The following is a 24,787-nucleotide window of genomic DNA, read 5'->3' on the forward strand; positions in this document are numbered from 1 at the left end:
CTATCTCGTTGAGGGGCTTGAAATAACTGCATGTCAATTATGCTTCACTAAAACTGTCTATTACAAGATCTGACAATGTTTACAGGTACAATCCAGGGGCTTGTTCTTCCGTAGGTTGTGCAACCTGCCACCTTTCTCTCACAAGGGAGTTGCTCCTCCTCCACTAGCATAACTCACGAGCCCCCACTGATGCTCTGGAGTTGCTGTGGTCACTTTGAACCCCTGAAGCAGATCTTCAAAGAGCATGATGCTCAAGATGGACATTGCTCACTAATTTACCTAAATTAGTTTGGTTTTAAGAACTTCTGAGGATATTTTTAGTTGAAGTTTTAAAGCTTATCTCAGAGCAATTGTTTCAGGGATTCAACCAGTCTCTGTGAAAATTTTAATTTCTGTTCCCCACTCCCTATTGATTTGCTATGTATAATTTGAAGAACAACAGCCAAATTAATTTAATATTAAGCCCAGCAGAGTGGGTCAAGCCTGGTCCTGAAGCCAAAGCACCTGGATTTGAATTCTGCTCCCATCTCTGACAAGGTGCACAGCTCCAAACACCTAACATAGATAGCAACTCTGCACCTTAGTTTCCTTCCCTTATCTCGCTTATATTATATTACATTGCTTATTCTGGATGGTGCCTGGCACGTCTCTGTTCTGTGCATCCACCTAAGCTCAATCTTGTAGCAACTCACGATTAATCTGGAGAAATCAAGTCCCCCACCCCCTTCTCTCTGAATCCAAAGACATGGAAACTCTTGGGTCACAGGAATCGCTACGGGCTTTCTCCCTCTGTGCACCCCCATTCCTTAGTGCCCCACACCTCTAGGGCAGTGATGAGGCCGCGAAACAAACAACAAACAAAAATGATTTCTCATAAAATTCTGTCTAACTTTTTAAAAATCAGAGCATTGGAAACAATCAATAGAGGAATGATCTTACAAATTATGGCTTGCTTCAACCACACACACTACTATAAATTATTTTTCTTAGCCACATGAAAAAATACTTAAAATACAAAGTTCAAGTGAAAAAAATCAGAAGAGAAATGAGCACTTTCAATGATAGCAATATAAAAGGCAGACCCACAGAAAAGATGTACTACCAAATGTTAACCGTCTTGTAGGTGATGCTGCTCTGCCTCCATGGGTTTACAAAGTGAGCATTCCTGAGTGTCACCTTCTGAACCAAACACACAGGTAGTCCCAGGAGCACAGAGGGGACTAGAACATATGTACATGCCTGTAATTAGGCCTCTATAAATGTCCTTTTCCTCCTGGTTCTTTCCTCTATTTCCTTTTACTTTCCTCTTTTTCCACCATCATGTTCAGTTGTCATTCAGGTTTAGTGATCCCTTGATGATACATTGCCCTTGATTCAGCCCCACTAGGCATCCTATGACCTTCTTTCCAATGATTTTAGTTCACTTGTTGTTCCCTTGTCCCTGGGTTGGTTCCCCCACCACCCGCTTCTTTCACCGATGAAACACACAACTTTCCTTCTAGTTGTTTGGTGTTTCCTTCCCCCTACTATCAAGACCTCAATTCTGCTTACAAATTGGATTAGTCTAGAACATGTACACTGCTACAGATAAGAGTGCACAACACAGGGAATCCAGGATAGATAAACCCCTCAGGGTCAACAAGGAGAGTCGAGATACCAGGAGGATTAGGGGAGGGTGGGGGAGAAAGGGGGAATCGACCACAAGGATCAACCTATAACCCCCTCACAGGTGGATGAACAACAGAAAAGTGGGTGAGGGGTGACAGAAGACGATGTAAGATATGAAAATAACCTATAACTTATCAAGGGTTTGTGAGGGAGGGTAGGTGGGGGAGGGGGAGGAAGAAATGGGGAGCAGATATCAGGGGCTCAAGTGGAAAGAGAATGCTTTGAAAATGATGATGGCGGCATATGTGCAAATGTGCCTGACACACTGGAGGAATGTATGGATTGTGGTAAGAGATGTAAGAGCCCCAATAAAAGTAAGGGGGAAAAAGATTGTTTCTTAGTCAGTGTTACGATTCCTCTCCTTTCATGGTGGCCCAGCGGGTAAGTGCCCAGGTGCTTGCTGGAAGATACGTGGTACACGCTGCAGGAAGACGATGAACATGCTTTCCACACGGATGACAGCCTGAGAAACCCCAGGGCAGTGCTCTACTGTCCCAGTGTCTACGAGGTGGCATCGACTTGACAAGATCAGGGATGGAATGTTTCAAATACAGGCGCACCAGAATGCATTTGTTTCAGTGGGGCAGTTGGTGTGACAAGCGCAGGTCAAAGGAAGCTGGCATTACAATGCATGTAAAACGCCCATCGCAACAGACACATACTTTGCTTGAAATGACAAAATGATGGAAATGGGGAAGAGATTAGTGGTTGCCAGGGACCGGAGAGGTGAGAGGGGTGGAGGTGACTATAAAGAGGTGGCAGGAGGAAGAGCTCGGGGGTGGGGGGTGGCCATGGTGCTTATATAAATCGACATGTGGAACGTGGTGGCAAGGGATGCGTGGTGCTGGTGAAGAACACCGAAAGGAGCAAGGGCTGCCAAAAGGCCAAACAAATCTGTCTCGGCAGGGTATCCCTGGGAGCAAGGAGCGCGAGCTTCGTCTCTTATACTTTGGACCTGCTGTCAAGAAAGACCAGTCCCTAGAGAAGGACTTCATGCTTGGTGAAGGAGAGTCGGCTGGCCCTCGATGAGATGGACTGACAATGGGCTCAGCATAGGGACAATTCTGAGGCTGGGGCAGTACCTGGCAGTATTTCGTTCCGTTGTGCATAAGGTCGCTACGGGTCGGAACCAACGTGATGACAACTAACAACACAACAGACACTCCTGGGTACGGGAGAGGGAGAGGCTCAGCCTATCGACTGGGCCGCTACCTGCTGACACTACACTGGTGTCATAACCCTTTTCTCTTAGGAGACACTGAGAAAACGTTCTCTCTCTCTCTCTCTCCACTTTGCTGCTTGCCAGACTCCGCCTGCCTCCGGGGGCAGCCCCAGGTGGGTCTGAGAGCTGTTGGTGCCCTGCCACCACCAACCTTGGGTCCAAGTGACTCTGTGCTTAATGTCCCTGCATTCCGCTTCATCTTTCGGCCTCATCGGCCTGCGGGTATGTGAGTGGCTTATAGACTTGAGTTGAACTGGGATACCTTCTGGATAGATCCTTACCTCTTGTTAGAAAGCTATTATGTGTGCGTGTCCCTGGGTTTGCTCTCTAGACAACCTGTGCTAACACATGGAATACAGACCCAGACCTGGAATGACAGCAAAAGAGCCACTGGGGGAAACTGGGTAAAGCAAATACAGACTGCTTGAATTGGATTCCTTTCCAACAGAAAGTTGTTCTTGTTTTAAGGGAAAGTTTTCAAGGGCTAAATTTGGGCAGGAGAGTTTGCAAGCAGCTGTGCAGTATCAAAGGAGAAGCATGTATTTGCCACTGGCCTAAGAGGCGAGTCATCTTCACCAGGTCTGTGACTGGTTAGCTTTGTGGCTGTCTGTCAACAGTTGACCAGCAGATGGCCGGGGTCCAGCATCCCCAGGCCCAACGCTCCTTACCAAAATCACTGTCATCATCCACCAGGATGAGTTCATGAAGGAGGTGTGCCGGCGTCCGGTCTATGACACTGTGCACAGTCCGGAGCAGGGCAGAAAAGGCTTCGTTGTAGAAACAGATGACAACACTAGCAGCTGGAAGGTCAGCCGGGTAGGACTTCTCTTGACATCTGCAAAGATAAATAAGGGGAAACGCTGACACTTTAAAATGCTCAAAGGTTTCATATTCACGTTCTTTCTGACACGATGACAGGATTTCTCAAAAAGCATTTAAGAAAACGTGATTTCTTATTTTTAAGAGTTTCCATTTTGTTCCTCATTTCTCCCTTACTTTTGACTTAGTATTTGAAAATCTTACTTTTGCTCAGTAAAAGATGTCAGTAACTTATGAGACATCAAGTGAAAGTAGAGCTGCTGTGCCAGCATGCTGACAAAACCACTGAGGTGGCTCCAAACAACAACAGAATCCATTAACTTACAAATACAATCCCAGAGGCATCTACGTCCTCCAGCTCTGTGCCCGACCTTCCTCCTGCCTCCTTGCCCTTCAACTCAGCCAGTCCCTTGTGCAAAGCACAGTCGAGTGGCTTCATGTTTTCTTAAGCCGAATGACTGCTCTCCTGTGACACCTTCCCCAGCCACTCTGGTTTTCTGTGCTCCCATCTAATCAGCTCTTACTACCGCTCCCGCTAAGGGGATGCGGTACAATCTATGTGCCTGCCTTGCTAGGCTTGGCCTTGTGGGCTCATGGGCCATATCTTACTCTCTCTTTCCTCGTAGGGCCTAATTTGGTGTCTAGCAAGAAGTGTCCAGCAAAGGCTGTCTGGGGGATGACTGATCAGACGCTAAAAGCCTTTGAAGGGGACAAAAAAAGAATGGAAACCATCAACCCTCAACAGCACCCATCAGATAAAAGCAGATGGCGAGGTGAGCACATGCCTCACTGGCCTTCATTCCTTTTGCCATGAAACCAATAATGATCATTCTTTTAAAAATGAAATAAAATATTATTTAATTATATGTCATGCATACCCCCCTCCTCTTTCCCTCACGATTGGGAATTCTAAAAGAGACACCGTAGCTTGAGAACGTCATTATTATAACATCAGGTGGTGTGGCTTCAAGAATGACGAGAAGGATAGCCTGCTTTAGGGTTTCTAGCAGGCTGAAAACCGGGAGCCCTGGTGGCGTAGTGGTTCTGTATTGGACTGTTAACTGCAAAGTCAGCAGTTTGAAACCACCAGCCATGCTGCAGGAACAAAGTGAGGCTTTCTACTCTTCTAAAGAGTTACAGTCTCGGACACCCGCATGGGCAGTCCTGCCCTGTCCTATAGGGTGGTTATGAGTCGGAACTGACTAGATGGCAGTGAGTTTGAGTTGGGTGTAAGCTGAAAACTGAAGCCTAGTCGCAAACTCTTAATAGCCTTAGGACGAGGTATGACTGGCACCAAGGACAGAAATGCTATTCAAAAGAATTAACGGGAGTTAGTACGGAACATACGCAGCATTCCTTGTATCCGGCACATCTCTATGGTAACCCAGGCGGTTACTAATAAGCAAATTAAAGGCATGTTTCTGATAGCCCAAGTCTCTCAACTCCTGATCATGCTCATTAAAAATCATACCTGCAAAAGAAAGAAGTTATGGTCAGTGTATTCAATCTGAATAAGATCGTCCCAATTATTGCTATACTACTACAATCTTGAGAAAACCTTGACTTTACTCTTTTACAACCAGATAATTACCATGTTTCTCGAATCTAAGTTGCCTCCAATTCCAAGAAAGTGAATTGAGGTTAAGGTCAAATTTTCAGTCTAGTTCAAACTAAGTGTACACTAACCATAAATGAAACATCTTACTAGCTGTAACTCTTAAGAGCATTGTATTATAGTCAAGAAAGAAATTCACTTGTGATTAAGATAAAAATTAATGTAATAATGATTTTTCCATAAAAGCAATGGACTACAGAATCAAATGGATCTCAGCAGGTCCCAATTACAAGCAATTTTTTAAATGAGACACAGACTACCCACCAAGAAGGGTTTCCAGAACCTGCCTGGTTCTAATTTGAATTTGTCTCATACAAGTAATTCTTCTCCAGACATAATCAGAACCACTCTAAGTCAACATTCCCGTTCTGATATTGTTAGGAATCCTACCTTCCTATAGAGTAATACAGTCTTTTGTGCTGCTCTTTCCAATATCAAACCTCTAGCCTCTACTCACAGGGTCGCTCACTTGTAAAGGTTATTTCCAAAAGTCTTTTCACGAAAAAAATGAATTCTAATGAATGTTAACAGATGCCCCCAAACAAAAACCAAACTCAGTGTTATCCTGTGGATTCCAACTCAAAGGGAAACTATAGAACTGCCCCTTTGGGTTGTGGAGACCGTAACTCTTTATGGGAGTAAAGCTTCTTCCTTCTCTTGCAATTTGTGTTAGTCTGGGCAGACTAGAGAAACAAATCCCTAGACACGCATATGTGTGTAAGAGCTTTTATATAAGAGCAGTTGAATATTGAGAAAACATCCCAGCCCAGTCCAGGTCAAGTCCGTAAGTCCAGTATTAGCCCATATATCCAATACCAATCTAAAAAGTCCTCTTCAGACTCATGAAGCACATGCAATGATGCCAAATGCGGGAAGTGGGTGGGAAATCTTGTGGATCCAGTGGCGTAAGCATCTCAGGGCTGGCAGGGGTGTTCATGTGGTTTCTCTGGCTGCGAGGCTCTAGCATAGTTCTCTGTCAGTAGAGCATCTCTCAGGGAGTCGGCATAGAGAAAGAGTGTCTCCCACCTCCAAGGAAGAAATACCAGAGATTCCAGAATCCTCAGAAGGCCATGCCCACACAGTGGCCTCATTGGCTGTGTCCTGACTGACAGGCTAGCCTCCACCCCTACACTCTTAATCCGTAAATTGACACAAGAGTATGTAACTACCACATTATTAGACTACACTATTTTGTAAACGTAACTTATATACTAGGAAACCAGAAAATTCACATGACTTCCTCTGTTGTGAGATTTGTCTTTATTGCAGTGATCTGGAACTGAACATATAAGGTCTCATCAGGTTTGGAGGAAGGCTTATTAACAACCTGAGATATGCAGATGAGAATGAGGACTTGAAACACTGACTGATTAAGGAAAACCAAAATCCTCACAGCTGGATCGGTGGGTAACATCATGACAGAGAAAAGATTTCTTCTTGCTTGGATCCACAATAAGTGCTCATGGAAGCAGCAGTCAAGAAATAAATGACACATTCCATTGTGTAAGTCTGCAGCACAAGACCTTTTTCGGGTGTTAAAAAGTAAGGATGTCACTTTGACCAAAGGCAGAGTATTTCCAATGGCCTCATATGCATACGGAAGTTGAACACTGAATAAGGAAGATCGAAGGATGGATGCAATTGAGTTACGGTGCTGGCAAAGAATAGTGAAAGTCCCACAACCGGCCAAAGGAACAAACAGATCCTTCTCAAAGGAAGTTCAGCCAGAATGCTTCTTAGAAGCGAGGACGGTGAGGTGTCATTCTCAAGCACTTTGAACGTGTAATCAACAGGGGACAGTCCCTGGGAAAGGGCATCATGCTTGGTAAAACAGAGGAGCAGAAAAGTGAGGAAGAGCCTTGGAGAGATGGGGTCAAACCGAACAATTGTGAGGATGGTGCAGGACTGGGCAGGTTGTGTTCTACTGCCTGTGGTCGCCATGAGTTGGACCTGACTGGACAGCACCTCACAGCAGACAGGCTGCTGCAGTAATTATCTAGGTAAGCATGATCCAAGAACCACGAAAAGGCTGTAAGACAGAAAAGACAGCGTCTTGTAACTTTTTGCCTTCACCCGAATAAACCTCCAAGTTGCAAACACAACTAACTTTCACAAAGCATTCTCACTAAGATCCCACATTTTCCATTTTTGCTGGATTATACACACTGAGGCGGATGCGTCCTCTCTGGGGTACTCCACTGCTGTGTATATCAAGAGGGACATTTTTGGATGTAGTGATCCAAAAGAAGTCTGAGTTCCTGAAGTGTGTGTTTGCTAGCTGTAGCTTGTGAGTCAGTGTGAAGGTGAAAGAATGTAAAGATTTGCTCAAACCTCGGCTTAGCTGTAGTTTCAGGGAATCTGGCTGCTTCAAAGCCTCAGCTGACCAGTGCTCCTTCCATTCTGCCTTGTTCATTTATCCCATCAGTCTAAGTAGACCGAGACACCTCTTGATCTCCCTATTAGTAACTTCCATTGACGATGAATGCTGACAGATGGTTTACGGCATGTTCCCGTTTAGTGATGGAATACGTGGTTTGAGAAGTAATCAGATCAAAGAAACCATTACCAAGAAGTTAGTTCACTACCTCACTTACATTCAACACATGAAACACTTCTACAATCCTCCAAGAGAGGTAAAATGTCCTTTTCCGTACATTCTTCAGAATGACGTCAAATACTATTCTATTTCTTTTTTGCCTTCATGAAGGTCTAATGTCAGACCATGACTATCTTCCAATAAGGATCACCTTCCAGCTGACTTCCATGTATTCCAAAGTCACTCGACAATGAGACAAAGTGTCTGCAAAGAATTCACTCAAAAGTTCTTCACTTCTGTGATATGCAATTTTTCAACTTCAGCCATTCTAAAATATGTGTAGAAGTATTGCCTATCCTGTCTCTGGGGATGCTCACAGAACAACACAAAAAACCCAAACCAAACTCTCTGCGATCGAGACGATGCTGACCCACAGCTACCCTACAGGACAGGGTAGAACTGTCCCCAGGAGGTTCCGAGACAGTGACTTGACGGGAGAAAGCCCATCCTTTCTCCAGGAGTGGCTGCTGGTTTCAAAATGCTGACCCTTCGAGACACAGCCCAATGCATGACCACTACACCCAACAGCACACATAGCAAAGAGGGAAAGTGGGGGTGGCCACAATAAAAGAAGGGTGTTGAAGTGCATGGGTTTATCTCGCACATATACACTTCTTAGGCTCTTGGCCGAAACACAGGTAACCAACAGTATGACCAGAATGCTCCTATAAAGGTCGATACTGCTTTCAGGCTTAAGAACTACGCAAACTAATGTTAAGTGCAAACATGAATTAACCCTTTTTAAAAATTTAATAAAGCATTTTATTGGGGGATCTTACAGCTCTTACAACAATCCAGACATCAATTGTATCAAGCACACTTGTAGGTATGTTGCCATCATCATTTTCAAAATATTTTCTTTCTGTTTGAGCCCTTGGTATCAGCTCCTCTTTTTTCCCTCCCTCCCTGACCCTCATACCCTCATGGATCCCTGATAAATTATAAATTATTACTATTTTCATATCTTATACGGCCCGCTGTCTCCCTGTGCCCACGTTTCTGTGTTCATCCTCCTGGAGAGGGGGTGGCGTTATAGGTGAATTAACTCTTAAGTGGTCGGCAACAGTCAGGGCGGTCAGTATGAGCTTGCTCGTGAGTTGTCAGGAAAGTGTTAAAGGAACACTTACGTCGCTTCCACCTTTTGAATTTTGATGAATGTTGCTATGAACAGGCATGTGCAAGTTTTTCTTAGGAACACCTGTTTGCTGGGTGTGGTTTTCTTTTTTTGGGGGGGCTTATAGAACCAAGAGTAAAACCGCTGGGTTAGAGGATAATTTGATGCTTAACTTTTTAAAAAAAATCATTTTATTGGGGGCTTGTAAATTCTTCTCACAATACAAACATATTGTGTCCAGCACATTTGTACATTTGTTTCCATCATCATTCTCAAAACCTTTGTTTCTACTTTAGCCCTTAATATCAGCTCATTTTTCCCCCTTCTCCAATCCCCCCTCCCTCATGAACCCCTCATAATTCATAAATTATTATTCTTTTGTCATATCTTACACTGTCCGACATCTTGCCTCACCTTTTTACCCCACCCTCCCTGCATCCTCCTGGTATCACCACTCTCACCACTGGTCCTGAAGGGGTCATCTGATCTAGATTCCCTGTGTTTCCAGTTCCTGATGCTTAACTTTTTAAGGAATTGCCAGACTTTTCCGTTAGCAGAGGCACCATTTCATATTCCCACCCACAACACAGAAAGTTTCCAATTTCTCCACATCTTTTCCCAAGAGACCTACGAACGCACAGCTCACAGTTGGTACCGACTCACAGCAACCTGGAAGGCTGAGCTAGAATGGACCCTGGGGGGTTCTGAGACTCCAACTCCCCAAGGGCAAAGAGTCTCCTCTTTCTCCCCTAGCCTCCCTGACAGTTTCCAACTAGTGACCTAGTGATGAGCAGCCCAGCATCTTTGCCAACACCTGGTATTATTTTCTTATTATTTGTACTGTTGTTAAATTCATTCTAGCGGGGTGAAAGGGCAGCTCATTTGGTTTTGATATGACTAATGATGTTAAGTATCTTTTCACGTGCTTTCTGGCCATTTACTTATCTTTGGATAATGTCTATTCAATTGTTTTTGTCGATTTTATATTCACTTGTTTGTCTTTTGTGGTTGTGTTAGAAGAGTTTTTATATTCTGGATGCTAGGCTTATCAAATATATTATTTAGAAATATGTTTACCTATTCTGCCATCAATCTTTTACCTTGAGAGTATTCTTTGATGCCTGTCCAGGTTTTCAATATTGATGAACTCTAATTCACCTACTTTCATTTTGTTGCTTATGCGTTTCATGTCATATCTAAGAAACTATTGTTAAGTCCAAGGTCCTGAAGAATTACCTCTATATTTTCCTCTAAGCTTATTTCAGTTTTAGCTCTAATATTTCAGTGTTTATCTATTTTGTGTTAATTTGTGTATATGGTATAAGGTACAAGCCCAACCTCATGCTTTTGTGCCTGCACATCTAGTTGTCCCACAGCTATTTGTTGAAAAGAATATTCATGAAATGGTCTAGATACCCTTGCAGAAAACTGACCATAGGTAATATAGGTTTGTTTTTGTACTATCAATTCTATTCCATTGATCTATATAACCTTCCTTAACAGAGTATCACACTACTGTACAAAATTTGAAAAGTTTTGAAGTTGGGAAGTGTTAGTCTTCCAACTTGCCTCCTTTTCACGACTGTTTTAACTATTCAGGGTCGCTTACAATTCCATATGAATTTTAAGATATTAACCAAAAACAGGCAATAGGATTTTGATACTGATTGCATTAAACATACAGATCACTTTGGGTAGTAGTGCTGTTTATGTGAAGTTCTCCAATCCAGGATGTAATTCCATTTATTTTAAGTATTCTTTCATTTCTTTCAGTAATTTCTTTATAGTTTTCAATGTCTCGCATCTCCTTGGTTAAAGTTATTTCTAAGTATTTTGTTATTTTGGATGCTTTGGTAAATGGATTTGTAATCTTACTGTCATTTTTGGATAAATCATTGCTAGTTTGTAGAAATATACTTTTATATACTGATCTTGCACTTTGCAACTTTGGTGAATTTAGTTATTAATTTTAATTAATTTAAATGAATTAGGATTTTTAATAAGGAATTTAGTTCTTCAGTTAGGCAATTTGAGTCTGTAACTTCAAATCTCTACAGTTCCTTCACTACTTCTTTCAAATGTAAACACAAATTTCACTCAAAATGGTAAACCCAAGATACTTCTTCCTTTTTTTAAAAAACATTTTATTAGGGGCTCATACAACTCTTATCACAATCCACACATACACATACATCAATTGTATAAAGCACATCCGTACATTCTTTGCCCTCATCACTCTCAAAGCATTTGCTCTCCACTTAAGCCCTTTGCATCAGGTCCTCTTTTTTTCCCCCTCCCTCATGAGCCCTTGATAATTTATAGATTGTTATTTTGTCATATCTTGCCCTATCTGGAGTCTCCCTTCACCCTCTTCTCTGCCGTCCCTCTCCCAGGGAGGAGGTCACATGTAGATCCTTGTAATCGTTTCCCCCTTTCCAACCCACTCACCCTCTACTCTCCCAGTATCGCCCCTCACACCCCTGGTCCTGACCCAAGATACTTCTTTAATAAAAGCTTTACCTTTACCAAAACAACTACAAATAAAACAAAAGTGCAAGCAACTTTCCCATTATAGGATTTTGAAGTGTCTGGGCGATCATTTGAAAAAGATAAGGTACATTTTATAGAACCTTAAATGGGTATTGGCTTCTGTTTCCGTATTTCACTTTATTTATTAGAAAGCCATGTGGGTTTCTCTCTCTGGTTTTCTTCCTAGAAGACTTGTGAGCAACAGTCTTCTATGACAAGAAAAGTTCTACTGTCTACATTTTAAATATCGCTAACATGGCTCGTTCGCCTCTTAAAACGCAACCAACTAAATTCCATTGCAGGTGTCTTAACTCATAGTATCCACACACACGCAGACAGACACCCCACAATCCTTCCTTCCAAATTGGACAGAATACAATTCTGAAAAAAAAAAAGAAAGTTTTCCATTCTATGACTGGCTTAAATAACCTCTTGTATTTAATATCAAGAGTCCAGTGTGTTCATAATTCTTATAAGTAGAAATCTTTTAAGGTATAAGTAGTCTCAGATTTCTGTTTCTAAATCGAATACCTGTTTTTTTATTAAATTTGCCTTTCAAGATACGTTAAATACATTCAAGCTACCTTTCAAATACTTGTTTTCCTCATTTAATATTCCCAGCCATTAAAATCTCCCATTCCATCTTCCTTCCAGCCCTTTAAGCTTTGATTTTCTCCTTTCTCTAGACCTAGTAAGTTTCTTCCAAGTGCCCGTACAATACTGAAGTCAGAATTGGCCAAGTTAGAATTTAACTTCCCACTGGTACCTCCTACTATCATAGCCCTCAAAGAGCTCCAGACCAAGAGAGAGCGGTGAAGAGGGAAGAAGACACATTTCCAATCCTCTGAACATCCCACCAGTCAGGTCTAATTAAACCTCACCTTCCCATCATTAAATACTTTGAAACGACTGCTAGTAAAATCAAGTCCACTTACCCAGTTCAGGAGAGAATTTTATGTTGCTTTTTTCTGGATCTTCATTATTATTGTCTATCATGTCGCCCACCCTGTTTGCTTTGAATTGTAGCTCTAATACTCGACCTTGTGTGAAGCGGGGATAGAATTTTTTGGGAAATGGCCGGTGGGGCTCGGACCCCTTGACGGGCACATTCTTCAGTGGCTGAGTCACCTCGCTGAAGTTGAAGTAAATAAAAAGCAGAGCTGTCCAGGTCACAGACGTAAAAAGGCATCCATAGCAGAAATACCGAAAGGTGACACTTCCCATTATAGACCTAGCATAGCTGAAAGGTCATGTTCAATTTCCTATAAAAGAAGGGAAAATCTGTTAGATAGCTCAGTATACTTGTAAATCATCTACCAAAGTCAGCCTCCTGGTTCCTCACACTGCCAAGTAATAAGCACGTTGAAATCATTTACTTAGGATCCTGTGCATGCCCCTAAACCATTCAAATGTAAAGTATCTTGTTGGATAGCGTTTAACAGAAAACTTAAGAGGTTACAAATTAAAACCACAGGCAAGCGTCTTGGTGCTGAGACCTGAGGCAGCAAAGGGTGGATGGGCCACCCTGCCTGTGCGCCCAGGGACGCCTCCCCTTTGCACTGGCGGGCATTCACGTGGTCATTTATTCAGGTTTAACTTTTCATGAGAACAATACAAATGCTGTGTATATTGTGATGGGACTTCGAAGGTCCCTGCCAACTCGAAAATCACATGATTCTTTTTTAAACCCAGATCTTAAAATCTGTTCTGAAAAATGAGCCACTTGGAAGAAGGAAAAAAAAGTTCTGTTTGCAAACAGTGGTTAAACCTGACCTTGTGCCTACTCTAGATTCAACAGTTACAGTTCAAATTGATCATGGAAAGCGTTCAGGGCACTGCTTCCCCTGCCTCGGGTCCTCTGAACCAAAGCAAAAATCACAATCTCTGGCTTGAAACAACAAGTTTTACCCAAATTCTTGGTGATAACAGGTCCTTGTGGAGACCGCACACAGCTTCCTGAGGAATCCTTGTTGACGAGCTTAAAGCATGCAGTGGCCATTCTAATGAACCGACTCGGGGCAGAGAAAGCCTACACACACACACACACACACACACCACACACACACACACACCACACACACCACACACACCACACACACACCACACACACACACCACACATGCACGCATACACGCACACACACCACACACACGCACATACACCACACACACACGCACACACACCACACACACCACACACACACCACACACACACACCACACGCACGCATACACGCACACACGCATGCACACACACCACACGCACACACCACACACGCATGCACGCACACACGCATGCACACACACACACGCACACACACCACACACACACCACACACACCACACACACACACGCACACACACCACACACACCACACACACACCACACACACACACACACCACACACCACACACGCACGCACACACACACGCATGCACACACACACCACACACACCACACACACACCACACACACCACACACACACCACACACACACACCACACACGCACGCATACACGCACACACACCACACACACACGCACACACACCACACACCACACACGCACGCACACACACACGCATGCACACACACACCACACACACCATACACCACACACACGCACACACACCACACACCACACACACGCGCACACAATACACACACGCACACACACCACACACACGCACACACACCACACACCACACACACCACACACACGCACACACACCACACACACGCACACACACCACACACACGCACACACACCACACACGCACACACACCACACACGCGCACACACACCACACACGCACGCACACACACACCACGCATGCACACACACGCACGCACACACACACCACACACACGCACGCACACACACACATATACACACACGTATATATTTTTAAAACACCTCCACAAGGACCCTGTCCTGTCCTTTAGTGTAATCAAGTCGATGTCGACTCATTGCGACCCTAGAGGACAGGGTAGAACTGCCCCTGTGGGTTTTGAGACTGTAACCTTGACTGGAGTAGAAAGCCCACTTTTTCTCCCCTTGAAAAGGATAGCACTTACTTATTACTTAATATTTGTAAACAATAAAACAAACACATTCGTGGCCATCGAGTCAATGCTGACTCACAGTGACCCCACCCCTGTGGGTTTCCGAGGCTGTAATTGTTTATGGGAGTAGAAAGCCCAGTGTCTCTCCTGAGGAGTTGCCGGTGGTTTCGAACTGCTGACCGTGTGATCTCAGCCCGACGCGTAACCACTACCCCACCAAAATATCAGGACAAGTAAATGTCATCAAGCCCCACTGCAAGAGTTAAAGTGTATTGTGAAAGGTTATGCTCTAAGCCTAGAAAATAGTGAGCCAAGAACTATTAGGTATCTCACTCAGTATCAATTTCAAAGATTTTAAATGAAAGAAACAAACAAAAAACCCAGAACAACAACAAAAACCCTACCAGCAGCAGTTAATCTCGGAAGTGGCTGGAAATTACTACAGTCAAAGGAAAGACAGGCATCAATCAAAGGCCTGCCACGGCCATTGGGAGCATCTTTTCAATTACAGACGTACTCAAGTACAAAGACAGTAGTCGAAATGTTCTCTAAGCAAGATGAATGGAGCCAACCAAAGCAAATGAAAAGACAAAAAGCTGCAGCTTTGGAAAGCTTACTGTTCTGACATTCTGCTAAAAACATCAGGTTTGACCGCAAGAGACATTGTGACTTCCTAATAGATTTGCTTGGGTAAGTGGGTAAAAGGCAAGCCCAACGAAGACCAAAGCACTGCTTCCCAATAGGCTCTGGAACCCTGGTACGCTGGGAACCAACAGGCTACTCCACACACGAGCCAATTCCTTCTTCTTTAACGAGAAGTGGATCCATGGATGTCAGCCTTCAAGCACCAGCTCTCCTGGGACAGCGGGGAGGCACTGGCTGCTAACCAAAAAGGTTGGCTGTTTAAGCCGCCCTCACGGGGGAAAGAGGCGCTTCCCTGAAGATTGACAGCAGTTCTAACTACTCTCATCTAGAAACTCACTCTGGGGTCAATTGACTCGACAGCACCAGGATGATTGGGTTTTCTCAGTCATTCTAAGCCTTCTCGGGCCCGCCCATCTCTGAGTCCTTGGCCCTGAACTCGAAAAAGGGACCATGGAGAAAACCTGTCAATTCTCTTAACCAATTACAGGAACCAAGAGAGCATTTCCACCAGACAGCTCTGATATTTGGCTTCGTTTTTCTCGATCCTAGTCATGCTGGGCCATGTCCAACCCCCAAATCAAATCCACTGTCCAGTCTGTTCCAGCTCACAGTTCAAGGCTCTCAGTCTTCACAGAGGCAGACGGTCACATTCAGCTCCAGCAGGAGTGGCTGCTGATTGGGAAATGCTGCCCCGAAAATAAGACACTGTCTTATCATTCTGTTTCCTCAAGAAGACACACTATGGCTTATTTTCAGGGGATGTTTTAGCTTTATTAAGTAAAGTACAACAATCTACATTGATTCAAATAGAGTTAAGTCGTCTTCCTCTGGAAAATCGACCGCAGTGCTGAGTAACATGGCAGCCCCAGCGTAACTTCTTCCCCAAGGGCACACAGGACCCAAAGCAGAGCGTCCTGCTCCTCACTTCACTGAGGGGACTTTGACTTTCCCTGTCTGTCTCCCTCTCTGCCTCAGCTTGTAGCACACACAGAACGACCGGCTCTGACGGGGGAGCCGACCTCGCGGATGGGGCTGCCCGCACCTCTCCCGTCCCCTCCGAGACAGCAGCTGTCACGCTGGGCACATGAGCAGGGCTGCCGTCTTTGTGGCTGCTCTACCTGGTGCGCTGCAGCCACGCTATCACGAGGTCTTATTTTCTTACATTGTGCAAATGCTTAGAGATCCTGCTACAGCTTAGTTTATGGGGTGTCTTATTTTCGGGGAAACACGGTAGTAGCTAGTGTCTAAATGACTGAATCACCTGAGCATATCGTCCAAAACCTTTCAAGGCCCTGCCTTCCAGATGTCTTGATTTGTGTTCCTGCTGTGCCCCTCACCCTTAGTCTACCCAAGTCACCCCTGGCCCTTCCCATCACCTCGCTAAAGATCTGATATGTTTGAGGATGGTGAATTAAACAAAGAGACCAGCTACACAGTCCCTCCCCAACAAAGACATGCACGTCCAAACGGAACAGGATGATAATCGTATAAACTTCAACTTCAGAGGCAAAGCTAGAGAAGTAGATTTAATACTGACTAGAGTCAATAGCTAAATCAAAAGCAGTCAGCGAGGAGACAGGCAGGTGAACTGTGGGGTTGGCCTGACACAGTTTGGCCATTGTGAACATTAAAAAAAAAACTGAAGTACATCTCCGCCGGCCTTTGACCCGCCGGCCGCCCTTGAGTTGGGGCCGCCGGGCCACGGAAGTCGGAGGCCGCCCCCGGTGGCAGAGCGGCTGCCATGGCCAAGTACCTGGCCCAGATCATCGTAATGAGCGTGCAGGTGGTGGGCAGAGCCTTTGCTCGGGCCCTGCAGCAGGAGTTTGCAGCCAGCCGGGCAGCTGCTGATGCCCGGGGCCGGGCCGGCCACCAGTCAGCAGCTGCCTCCAACCTATCGGGCCTCAGCCTGCAGGAAGCCCAGCAGATCCTCAACGTTGCCACGCTGAACCCTGAGAACATCCAAAAGAATTATGAACATTTGTTCAAGGTCAACGACAAATCGGTGGGTGGCTCCTTCCACCTGCAGTCCAAGGTGGTCCGTGCAGAGGAGCGCCTTGACGAGGAGCTCAAGATCCAGGCCCAGGAGGACAAAGGGAAAGAACAGGCATCCAGGACGTGACCTCTGCCCCCCCACCCCCTAATTTATAGCCCACTAATAAATGCCATTTTCAGGTCAAAAAAAAAAACAAAACTGAAATGTAGTTGATTATTTCATACAGTTAATACATAAATTATTTAAGAACAGTAAAAGAGGTACACAAAACTAGATTGTTATAACAAAGCGTTTTAAAATATTAATTATTAAAATAATTTTAAATATTAATAAAAATGTTAACCAGTACTTGACCAAAAATAATAAAACTGCTACTTAAGATAGTTCCACCTGGCTTTTTTTTCCATTGTGAATTTTTATAAGCAAAATTCCTTCCAGACAGTAGCCTGACAATAAACAATGCACACCACTGGCTGGCCAAACGAAGGGTGGGCGCCGCCCTTGTTGCCATCTCTCCTGATGATCAGACCTGGCCGGCGAACCTTCACACGCCTAGCGGCTGGTTCCACAGCCTTGCCCCATGCACGGCTCTTGTTCTACCCACACTCTCAGGGATCCGGCAGGACTCAATCCCTAAGGTCGGCCTCGTAAGACTGGCAGAAATGCAGCGCTGGAAACAGCCTGTCATGGATTAGTTCTCACTATGGGTGTGCACCAATTCCTTCCATAACCCTGCCCTGCCCCCAGCTGCCCTCTGGGTCCAAACGAATTCCTTCCAGGAAGAAACGCTCTGACCTCAGGCACCAACTGAACCCACATAAACTACTTCCACACCAAGTCCCTGAATCCAGACCACCAGAGGGCAGCAGAAATGGCCTCTAAGAACAGGCTTCCCACTCCCCATTCCAGGAGGTCCTTGCTGGTGGGGTGCTGACCATACCAGGGCTCCTGGGCCCCGCTCTGCTCATTTTCACACTTCCTTGCTTGTGTTTTCTTTCTTTTGCGTCCCTTGTTTTTTAAAAAATGTTTATTGTGAGTATGTAAGTCTCTGCCTCTGTTTTCATGCTAATTGCAGTGGTCTCATACCATGTTTATCATTTTGTAATTCGCCATAATGTTTTCCAGGTCCATCCATGTCACGAGGTGCTTCGTGTTTGCGTCACTTTTTTAAAATGGGACGCGCACTATTCTGGTCTGTGTGTGCGTATACCAGAGTTTCTTGATCTGTTCTTGTGCTGATGGGTATTTGGGCTGTTTCCTACTTCTCGCTACTGTGCACAGGGCCACACGAACATGGCAGTGCATGTCTCTTTCTACTGCGTCAGGGCGGGCATACACCCAGTGGAAGTATTATGGGATCATATGGAGTTGTAGTCCTGGTTGTTTTAAGGTAGCGCCATATGGCTTGCCAGAACGGCGGCACACATTTGCAGTCCCACCTGCCGCGTAAGAGGGTGCCGGTCCTTTCACGCTTCCGCCAGCATTTTTCTTTTTTTGAACTTGGTTATTGTTGTTGGTGTAAGGTAGTATCTCGTCAGTGCTTTGATCTGAATCTCCTGGATGGCTACTGAGCATAAAGAGCTGTGATAGGTTTATTGTGCCAACCTGGCCAACAGGAACATGTGGGATTAATCAGGTTGTGGTCTGATTGGAAGGGCAAAGAGATACATGGCTCGGCAAGGCCCGCCCCTCTCTCTTGCTCTCTGGTGGTCAGAGCAGTGCCTGGCTGCTTTAGCTAGTGCTCTGCCTCAACTTATGGGCTACACTACCTGTGGGACACCGTGGATCATGTCGCCAGAGCTTGAGGTTCCATCAAGACATGTTTTGCCATGCTGCAGGTGTGTACCTCCCTTGAGTTTGAGGCTGGTGGATTCTGTCGTCTTGCATTGTTTGAGTTTGATATCCCATCAGGGCTTGCTGTATAAATCAATCTATCTATCTATCTATCTATCTATCTATCTATCTATCTATCTATCTATCTATCTATCTATCACTGCACCTGGATTGGTTCTAGAGAAACAAGATCATAAATATGGGCTTCTCAAATTGGCTCTCCAGCCTGATTAGACTTAACACACTGATATTGCTACCTCTACCCCTACAGCCACGGCTGAGTCTGCCACTCTTACTGCGGTGGGTGGGGTGACCCCGTGGGGGGAACTGGCAAAGCTAATATCCACAGTAACACCGCCAATAAACGAAGTGCTGGGGAGAGGAGAGGCTCTGGGAGATCACGTGCTTGATATTTACCAGCAGTTTTGTCGGGATGAGAAGTATAGGGAGGCTGGTTGGCTGGTCCTCCTTTCAATAGGAAATGTGATCAAGGAAAGGGATCATCTCTGCACCTCAGAAGCACGTCTCAAGTGGCGAATAACAGACCTAAAAGCTTCTGCATGTGCTACAAAGGAGAGCCTTCTCTCCTCTCATACAGAGCTGACATTGCCGAAAACCAACTCCAGAGTCTCCTCACAGGAGTAGCTGAATTACAGCGTCAGCTGAATTGCAGGTCTGGATCAGTGTCCGATATTAAAGTAAGGGCATTCATCAGAAGTAATGGGGCCCTGAAACCTGGGATGGAAACATACGGGCTGATGATCCAGAAGAGGAGGATATTGAGCCCCTAGAGTCGACTGAGCCGCCTCCGTCAATAGATCCACCCTTCCCAGCTGAGGGGATTAATCCACTGTCAGTAAAACAACTCACACCTGAGCAGATTAACAAAATGTTCAAGCTGAAATGCCAGGTGGGGCTGCATCTGTAGCACTGCCTGGGGGAGATGTCTTATAGGGGTGTCCGCCTGGCAGGCCGTGAGTCACATTTGGCCTACGATGCTCTGAAATAAAATGAAAATAGAAAAAACTGTTATGAAGAAAATAGCGCTTAGCCTAAGCTTTTCTTCATAACAATTTCTTCTATTTTCATTTTATTTCAGAGCATCGTGGCCACAAAAGATCATCTCGGGGACCACATGCAGCCCACGGGCCACCAGTTTGACACCCCTGACTTACAAGATATTACTGAGAGCCCCCAGGAAACACCCCTACTACCCATTATTTGCTCTAGACCTATAACTGGAATTAAGTCTCCGAAAGTTCCTAAAGGTGAGGTTCAGATGATTACTCAGGAAGAAGATCTGCTTCTGCTTTCTAAAACGTGTAAGCCTGGGGTGGGATACTGGTGCAAGGAATGGAATACTAGACCAGTCTGAGTTTCTTGATATGGGGCCCTAAGCACAGATTCTTCCTTCAATGTCTCAGCAAGAGAGGTTGAGAGAGGATCTAATTGCTTACTTGGTTGGTTCACTGAAGCATGGGCTGCCAGATGGCCTAGATTAGACCAACTTGAGGTAAGAAGGCTTCCAAAGGTTTAGGGAAATTGGTATGTTGGAATGGATCTCTCTGAATAATCCCATAGACCCAAAAAAGGGCTGCCCCGAGGACATCCCTTTCACCACACCATCAGGAACCAGTTTGCGCAGTGGGCCCCGCATCTCTGACGACTCCTGTGATTGCTATTTTATGTGCACCAGGACTAACATTGGGAACTTCCCTGCGTGAACTCCGACGTTTGCCTACAACAGGGCTGATTGGGCCCCGTGGTGGTAGGGGGCAAGTGCCAGCAATGAATCAACAGAGATGGGGTGGATGTGGTTATCGTATGGACAGCAAATTTTCCATAGTAATCAAAGCAACCTGTCTCGTGTGGAGTTATGGCACTGGCTACCTAGGAGTGAAATACATGGGAAACCTACTAAATATTTACGTGATCTATATAGGCAGAAGAATGCTAGATCAGGTAAACAGCAGAAGAGAGGGTCACAACTGCTCAATCAATTCCCAGACCTGAGCCAGTTTACAGACCCACAACCTCTTGAATAAGGGGGAGGCCGGGTCCCTTGTAAGGAGGACCCTGCTACATCGCTGAAGGTTTATACTGTTAGTCTTTCTTCCAGGCTTCCCCAAAGGGACCTGTGGCCTTTCACAAGAGTGACTGTTCATTGGGGGAAAGAAAATAACCAAGCTTTTTTCAGGGATTACTGGATACTGTCTCTGAACTGACACTAATTCCAGGTGACTCAAAATGTTTCAAAGGCCCGCCAGTTGAGCGGGGGCTTATGGCGGTCCAGCTATCGATGGAGTTTTAGCTCAGGTACGCCTCACCATGGGTCCAGTGGGCCCTAGAACCCATCCTGTCATATTTCCCTAGTTTCAGAATGCATCATTGGAATAAACATACTTAATAAGTGGCAGGACCCCCATATTGGATCCCTAAAATGTGGAATAAGGGATATTATGGTAGGAAAGGCCAAGTGGGCGCCATTAGAACTGCCATTGCCTAGGAAAATAGTAAACCAAAAGCAATGCCACATTCCTGGAGGGATTGCAGAGATTAGGGCCACCATCAAAGATCTGAAGGATGCAGGGGTGGTGATTCCTACATCCCCATTTAACTCACCTATTTGGCCTGTGAAAACACAGATGGATCCTGGAGAATGACAGTGGATTATTGTAAACCTAACCAGGTGGTGACTCCAACTGCAGCTGCCTTTCCAGATGTGATTTCATTGCTTGAGCAAACTGATATTTCACTGTTCAGCTATTGGTCTGGCTAATGCCTTCGTCTCAATACCAGTCTCAAAGGACTACCAGAAGTGGTTTGCCTTCAGCTGGCAGAGGCAACAATACATTCACAACTCTCCCCCAGGGGGACATCAACTCTTTTGCCATGTGCCATAATTTAGTCTGAAGGGACCTTGATCACCTGTCTCTTCTGCAAAATGTCACACTAATCCATTATTTTGATGACATTATGCTGATTGGACCCACTAAGGAGGATGTATCAAAGACTCTTAATTGGTACAATATCTGCATGCAAGAGGTTGGGAAAGCAACTCAACAAAGATTCAGGCACCTCCCTCTCAGTAAAATTTCTAGGGGTCCAGTGGTGTGGGACATGCCAAGATATTCCTACTAAAGTGAAGAATAAGCTAGTGCATCTAGCCCACAGTACCCCCTGCCCCAATAACGAAACAGGAGGCACAACAGCTAGTGGGCTTCTTCAAATTTTGGAGGCAACATATCCCTCACTTGGGTGTTCTACTTAGACCTACCGTATATACTTGAATATAAGCAGACCCGAGTATAAGCCGAGGTACCTAATTATTACCTGGGAAACCAGAAAAACGGATTGACTCGAGTATAAGCCTAGGGTGGGAAATGCAGGATGTGAATTAACACAGAGACCAGAGGGGAGAGACGGAGTGCAGCCACAGACACATCCTTACCAGTTCAGCTGCTGGTGTAAATGAATCACTATGGATGCTTCTGTGAATTGGAGCCGTCATGTCATAGGATGGCTCTGATTGGTTAGATGTGAGTAAACAAACATTCAAAGCCCTGAAGTGTCAGTGGGGCACTAAATGAACAGTGGAGGAACGGCAATCCACTGACCCGTGTATAAGCCGAACCCCAGTTTTTCAGCACATTTTGGAATTATATATGAGTATAGACCGTATTTATCAAGTGACACGAAAGGCCTCCAATTTTGAGTGGGTCCCAGAACAAGAAAAGGCTCAATAACTGGTTCAGGCTGCCATGCAAGTTGCTTTGTCACTGGGACCATATGACCCAGCTGACCCAATGGTGCTAGAGGTGTCAGTTATAGATAGAGATACAGTGCGGAGTCTTTGGCAGACCCCTATTGGTGAATCGCAGCGTAGACTGTTGGGATTTTGGAGTAAAGTCCGGCTATCTGCATACAAACTACTCCCCTTTTGAAAAACAGCTGTTGACCTGTTTCTGAGCCTTAGTGGAGACTGAACGCTTTACCATGGGCCACCAAGTCACCAGGAGGCCTGAGCTTCCCATCAAGAATTGGGTATTGTCTGACCCACAGTCATAAAGCTGGATGTGCACAGCAATACTCCATTGTTAAATGGAAGTGGAATATAAAAGATCGAGCTAGAGCAGGACCTGAAGGTACAGGTAAGCTGCATGAGGAAGTGGCCAAATGCCCAGTCTCCACTCCTGTCACACTGCCTTCCTTCTCCCAGCCTGCACCTATGGCCTCCTGGGAAGTTCCTTATGATAATTTAACTGAAGAACAGAAAATTCATGCTTGTTTTACTGATGGTTCTGTGCGACATGTGGGTACCACTCATAAGTGCACAGCAGCAGCACTACAGCCCCTTTTTCACAGTGGTGAAGGGAAATCCTCCCAATGGGCAGAACTTTGAGCAAAGCACAATTTGCCTACAAAGAAAACTGGCCAAATGTGAGCTGGTATACTGATTCAGGGGCTGTAGTTAATGGCTCATCTGCATGTTCAGGGAATTGGAAGGAACATGATTGGAAGATTGGTGACAAGGAGAAATGGGGAAGAGGTATGTGGACAGACCTCACTGAATGGGCCAAGAAAATAAAGATAATTGTGTCTCATGTGAACGCTCACCAAAGATTTAGCTCTGAAGAGGAGGATTTTAACAATCGTGGATAAGATGACACGCGCTGTGGAGACCAGTTCTCCTTTTTCCTCCGCCACTCCTGTCATTGCCCAATGGGCACATGAACAAAGTGGACATGGTGGCAGGAGATAGAGGTTATTATGCATGGGCACAGCAACATGGATTTCTACTTACCAAGGCTGACTTGGCCACTGCCACTGCTGAGTGCCCCATCTGCCAGCAGCAGAAATCAACATTAAGTCCAAGATATCCTCGGGGAGATCAACCGGCAACTTGGTGGCAGGTGGATTACCGAGGACCGCTTCCGTCATGAAGGAGGCAGTGTTTTGTTCTTACTGGAATAGGCACCTATTCTGGATATGGATTTGCCTTCCCTGCATGCAATCCTTCTGTTAAAACTACTATACGTGGACTTACAGAATGCCTTATCAACCAGCATGGCATCCCACATAGCATTGCTTCAGATCAAGGAACTCACTTCACAGCAAATGCGATATGGCAATGGGCCCATGCCCATGGAATCCACTGGCCGCATCATGTTCCTCATCATCCTGAAACAGCTGCCTTGATAGAACGATGGAATGGCCTCCTAAAGACACACTTACAGTGCCAGCTAGGTGGCAACAACTTGCAGGGCTGGGGCAATGTTCTCCAGGAGGTTGTATGCGCTCTAAACCAGCAGCCAATATATGGTTCTGTGTCTCCAACAGCCAGAATTCATGGGTCCAGGAACCAAGGGGTGGAAGCTGGAGTGGTACCACTCACTATTACTCCTAGTGATCCACTTGCAGAATTTTTTCTTTCTGTCCCAGCAACCCTAGGCACTTCAGGCCTGGAGGTCCTGTAGGATCCTGTCATCTTGCATTGCTTGAGTTTGATATCCCATCAGGGCCTGAGCTGCTGATTGTTGGTAACCCACCCTGCCTATATTGCCCAAGGGAAGACTCAACTGTCTGCTTCCTTGACCTTGGACCCAGCAGTCCTTGTGAGTTGAACTGAGCCCTCTTTACTGTTGTGTGGACTAGTTAACTGTTATATTCCTTTGTGCTGTATAACTAAC

At 45.3% G+C, this 24,787-nt stretch overlaps 1 protein-coding gene and 1 pseudogene across 2 annotated transcripts in view; one reads left to right on the forward strand and one right to left on the reverse strand.

The window, feature by feature from the left end:
• GALNT11 (polypeptide N-acetylgalactosaminyltransferase 11) overlaps window positions 1–24,787 on the reverse strand; it is an 86,819-nt gene that overhangs the window by 34,135 nt on the left and 27,897 nt on the right. For both annotated transcript variants that reach the window (XM_075550209.1, XM_075550210.1), the window contains 3 exons: window positions 12,499–12,825; window positions 5,057–5,180; window positions 3,559–3,725 (listed from right to left, as the gene is read on the reverse strand). In XM_075550209.1, the coding sequence (XP_075406324.1) occupies window positions 3,559–3,725; window positions 5,057–5,180; window positions 12,499–12,787 (580 nt within the window). In that variant the 5' untranslated portion in view covers window positions 12,788–12,825. The remainder of the gene's footprint in view (window positions 1–3,558; window positions 3,726–5,056; window positions 5,181–12,498; window positions 12,826–24,787) is intronic.
• Window positions 16,931–17,416, forward strand: LOC142449011 (mitochondrial import inner membrane translocase subunit TIM16 pseudogene; annotated as a pseudogene).

The sequence above is a fragment of the Tenrec ecaudatus genome, chromosome 5 (assembly GCF_050624435.1).
Source record: "Tenrec ecaudatus isolate mTenEca1 chromosome 5, mTenEca1.hap1, whole genome shotgun sequence".
In the NCBI taxonomy this organism is placed as follows: domain Eukaryota; kingdom Metazoa; phylum Chordata; class Mammalia; order Afrosoricida; family Tenrecidae; genus Tenrec; species Tenrec ecaudatus.